At 41.3% G+C, this 5,155-nt stretch overlaps 1 protein-coding gene across 1 annotated transcript; it reads right to left on the bottom strand.

Annotated features, from left to right (window-relative positions):
- LOC134854723 (uncharacterized) lies at positions 1–1,026 on the bottom strand. Its single transcript, XM_063871078.1, has one exon. It carries the CDS (start codon positions 1,024–1,026, stop codon positions 1–3), a length of 1,026 nt encoding a protein of 341 aa, XP_063727148.1.
- Between the last annotated feature and the right edge of the window lie 4,129 nt (positions 1,027–5,155).

Below are 5,155 nucleotides of genomic sequence, written 5' to 3'. Positions count from 1 at the left end.
TCATCCGAAAACTTCCTTCGGATTCAGTCCTATCTTTTGAAGTGCTTTCCTCGTATGGTCCAGCAACTTGCATCCTAGCACAGCTGCACACAATTCCAATTTGGGGATCGTCAAAGGTTTCAAAGGTGCCACTCTTGATTTAGCCACAAAAAGATTGGTTGATTTCGTCTTCGTGTTCCTGACGTAGATACAACTGGCGTATGCGGTTTCTGATGCGTCACAAAACAAATGAAGCTCAAAACTGTCCTCCACAACATGTCTCGGTATGTCAAAATTCTCCACATTGTGAACTTTAGTCCTCCACCTTAGAAACGTCTCCATCATATCACCGGGGATTTTGTCGTCCCAATTGATTCCCCGCGACCAAGAGGATTGCATGATGAGTTTCAACGGAAGCGTCATCGGAGTCAGCCCAGAGGAACAAAAGATCTTAGAGATGTCTGAGAGTAGAGATCGTTTTGTCATGTTCTCCTTCAGATCGTGGGCTACTTTGAAGACGAAGACATCGTTTGTCGGAATCCACTTGATTCCTAATGCTTTCACAGAGTAATCTTTTGCTGAGAACTCGTGTTCGTTTTGGCGCAACTCACTGGGCAAGGATTCCATGACTTCTGCTGAGCTGCTTACAAATTTTCGTTGAGGAAACTGTTTCGTTGCTAGCTGACACCTAACGTCATTGATCAGTTTCTTTGCAGAGGGTATGTCATCCGCCCCAGTCAAACAGTCATCGACGTAGAAGTCTCGACTGAATGTTTCTTCGACACAAGAATGCTTGCCTGCTTCTATGAGTGATCGAACAGAGTGATAGCAACTGCTAGCAACCCCATATGTCACTCGGGTCATCTTGTATGTATCTGTTGGTTGGTCGGGCACATCTCTCCAGAAAATTCGGCGGAAGTCCTTATCCTCCTTGTTAAAAGCCACCTGACCATACATCTTTGCAATGTCTCCGGTGATTCCAATGGGGTAGCATCGGAATCTTAGCAGATGATCAAACAAATCGTCTTGAAGCTTGGGGCCAACCATCAGTGCATCATTCAGGTGAAATTCGGGTACTAGTAAGAGCACTAGCGTCCAAGACAACTCGTAGCTTTGTAGTTGTACTATCCTTTAGAACGCAGTGGTGGGGAAGGTAGGCATCTTTTCTCTGACATTGCGAGCTCATCTGGTGGTACAACTTCTAGGTGACCCATGTCTCGGAACTCTTTGATGAAGTCTCGGTACTGAGTGTACAAAGCTTGCGTTCCAGACTGAAGAATCGTTTGAGTGCATTGGCTTTGCACTCGCCGAGGGTTCCAACGGTTGTCTTGAAAGGCAAACTAACAGAGTAGCGACCATCTGGCTTAGTTATGGTTGTTTTGACGAAATGATCTTCAACAAATTCTTCTTTCTTCAATCGAGGGCATCGGTTTAAAGGCAAGTCCTCAACTGTCCAAAAGCGACTAATGTCCAGATCAGACTCCTTACTGACGAAGTTTGTTTGCAAAACTCTATCAGCATTGCGCTTGCTTAGTAACTGTACTGATCCACTCACAATCCAGCCAAAAATTGATTCATCCAAGGTGAGAGATCCTTCTCGTATCCGTTTACCAGTGGTGAGCTCGTTTGCCAGTTCAACACCACATAGAAGATCAATCCTTCCTCTTTTGTCGAAAGCTGGATCCACCAGCGCATATCGAGATGGAAGGTTATGTTCGCGTACATCCACATCGTCTCCTGGTAGATCTGATGTGACTTGAGGCATGATGATGAAGTCTGCTCGTAGTGTGTCTTCTCCAGGCAATGACAAAGTTATCGGAGCCAGTCCTCTCGTCTCCAATGGGGGGGCAGTTCCAACTGGTTTCACTGTTTGGTTGACTGATTTACGAGGCAATCCTTTCCGTCGTACGAAGCTTTCACTGACGAAGTTCAACTGCGATCCATTGTCTATCAAGGCACGGTAAATGATTTCTTGTCTGTGATAGTTGAACAGCGGTATGCTGCAAGTTCCAAGTAGGGCCGTTTTGTCAGGTTCCGTAGCACTAATTACAGTACACAGGTTGTTTCCACTCGTATGACAATCGTTCAGTCTTTCTCTCAGTTGTAATCGGTTGTTCCCTGCGCTGATTTCCGCGTGAAGAAGAGAATGGTGTCTTTTTCCACACTGCTTACCATATGTCCTGGGCGCAAACAATTAAAGCACAGTCGTTTGGAAGTCACTTCGTCTTTCCGTGTATGTACTTTCAACTTCTTGAACTCGTTACATGCAGTTACATTATGAAGTGATCCACAAAACACACATTGCTCGTCCACAGTTGTTGCTCCATACGATTGCCTTCGGTCGATTTTACTTTGGACATCAGCATGTGCTTCAATTCGAGTCGTTGGTTTCTGTAAAGTGATTGATGACTTCACTGCTTCTAGTGCCCTCGCTCGCGCACCAATGAAATCGTCAAGCTCGTGTAATTTCTGAAGCTCTACGCCTAGGTTGTGAAGCTGCCATTGCTTTTGGCTTTCCGGGTCCAGTTTCTGCTCAATCACATGGACCAGTATTGGATCCCAGTCTCGAGTATTACAGCCTTGCACTTCTAATGCAGCCACGTTTTCGCGAAAACACTCCAAAAGCTTCCTGAGGCTTGTTCCATCTTAGGTTTTCAAAATCGGGTAGTTCAACACAGCACTGAGATGCATGCTTACAATGAACCTCTTGTTGTCGAATCGGTCCATTAGAGTCCTCCTTGCGAGCTCGTAATTCACGTCTGTTATTGCTACATTCTTGATTTTTGGAGGTTTGGGTTTCCATGTACAGCAGAATCGAACTGATCGATGAAGCTCGTCCACTCTGTATATTTACCACTGAAGGAGGGAAGATTTATCTTAGGCAACTTGATCTGACTTGATCTTGCTGAGAACATTGTATGAAGCCCGTTCGCTTCTGCTGTCGATCCTCTGGAAGACGCTTGCTGATCTTCCAAGAAATCATTCGTCTGCTGAATTAATTCTCGTACCTCCGCTCTGAACTCACAAGCCGTTTCGAGCTCGGTTTGCAGACGTTCGTCTGGTACAACGTCCTCTATCAATCGATCCTTTTCGCTAATTGATGTGAGAGTCTCTCTTATGACAGCAAGAGAAATTCGCAAGCCAGCAAGATCGGTCACTGGATAGGACGATCGGATTGAGTTTATTCGATCTCTATGCTTAGAAATGCATGTCTTGTGACCACTTCTGGACTGAACCAACTTCAGGTATGTTCGTCCTGACTGATCGTTTTGTCATTGTTGCGCGCTCACAACAGCTGGTTGATCGCTCTGCTCGTTCGCATTGCTCTGACCTGGTTGCTCGTTCGCAACTGATCGTACATCGCCTTGCTCGTTCGTGAAGCTTCGTAGATCGTACTGGTCGTTGGTATCACTCATAGTTCGTGGTTCTTGGTTCGTTGTTTCTGGGTCGACGCGTATCAATGGTTTCTCGCCGAAGCCTAAAACTTTTCAATAGCGGACCAACCTAGCTTGACGTAGCTGAGATTTTACTTTAACTTTAATTCAACGATTGATATGACTGTATATCAGAGGGAGGGGAACAGCTTATACCTGCTTCATTGTGTATCCCAAGAAAATGAAGTTGAACATCTTTTATTTAAGAAGAAAAGTTTTGCAAATGTCAATATAACTTCAATGGGTTTTTGGCGTGTGCCTGCAGCGAGTATTCAATGCTAGCATTACAATACAAGAACGCTAAAACGTTGTATCGCAATATTCGTATTTTTTTTTCGTTGAGTTTGTGCAATGAGCCCTGATCCGGTCTCTATCTGTCTAAACCAGAGTCACAAAGCTCACCCAACTGCTGCTTCTTAATGTGGATCAATTTTACAAGCTGTTTTGAAAATTTCGATAATTCGATATAAAATCACATTACATAAAAAGGGGTTTAATCTTTGTTGGTTTAAATCATTTTTTTTGCGGTTATTAATTTCCATTTCATTTTTCACTCCGCTAAGTTGCTTGTTGCAAGCAACACAAAGGATTTGGTATTGTTTTATTCCCTTGCGGTCCTGCATGTGTGTTGCAACAATGCACAAGATGTTTTAAGTTATGTTAGTCATCCGCAGAATAGATGAGGTGGTATTTAAATTATTTTCATCTTCAAAATTGTTTCTGTTTCTACCCTGGTCATAAGCAAGGGTATTGAAATCGGGTACTAAACTTATTCTCCCGTAAAAAACTTTGTCCACATGACTCGTCGCACGAATTATCTTTCTTTATTGTATCGCAAAATGCGCAAAACTCCGCTGTGTCTCTGCGTGTAACAATTTTAGCCAAGATAATAGCCTTTTAATTGTATTAAAAGAAGATTTTTATTGAAGGAGATGTTTGAAAACTTTATTCGAAGTTTCTAGAAAAAAATATCGTTTTAAAGTGTCAACCTGATATTATTTTTTGTTCTTTGCTCACGAACTTCTTATTTTTCTCACGTTCCAGTTACGTTAAATGTTTTAACACAAATTATCCAGTATCATTTTTTGCATTTTGTTAACTGATTTTTGTTCTGACTATTGGAAATGGGAAGGAACGTTGAGTTCGGGTGTGCTTTAGTTTTTCTTTTTGTTTTTTGTTGTTTTCCACGCAAAATCAAAATCAGGTACCACAAATAATCATTGGATCGGGTTGAGTGATATTTCATGTTGAAAATGTTTCAGTTCGAACAACATCTAAAAGTCACCAAAAAAATCCCAGTGTCGAGAAAAACAGTTTTGAAATTTTTGCTTGTTAGTCAATTTTCGAACAAATAAAATGAAGATAAGTTGTTAAATTAGTCATTTAGGCTTACAAAAACCTCGATTTTTTCAAACGGAAACTAATCTAGAAGGTTATATTTGGCATTTCTTCGGTAAGAATTGTTTTTAATTTAAAAACATTTTCAAAAAAATGAAAAAATTTAGAATTTTTTTTTTGATTTTTTTCATTTTTTGTTTCTTATTCTTTTTTTTTGAATATAACTATTGTCAATTATGCCTAATTAACTAACTTTCTACGCGTGTGTGCAGTTTAATCCTCACACGTAGTAAAAATGACACTAATTTGAAAAACTTCTATTTTTAGTTTTTATAAACATGGTCGGAACATTCTGTTCTATTTGCGCAGCAACTGGCCAGCTTTTTTTGAAATGTTTGATTGTT

This window comes from Symsagittifera roscoffensis, chromosome 9, assembly GCF_963678635.1.
Source record: "Symsagittifera roscoffensis chromosome 9, txSymRosc1.1, whole genome shotgun sequence".
NCBI lineage: Eukaryota > Metazoa > Xenacoelomorpha > Acoela > Convolutidae > Symsagittifera > Symsagittifera roscoffensis.
Note: the sequence above shows the minus strand (reverse complement) of the source record. Positions and strands in the feature narration are given on the sequence as shown.

What these genes read in the sequence shown, in the direction of transcription:
- LOC134854723 (XM_063871078.1), bottom strand. Translation starts at nt 1,026, where the DNA reads ATGGTTGGCCCCAAGCTTCAAGACGATTTGTTTGATCATCTGCTAAGA.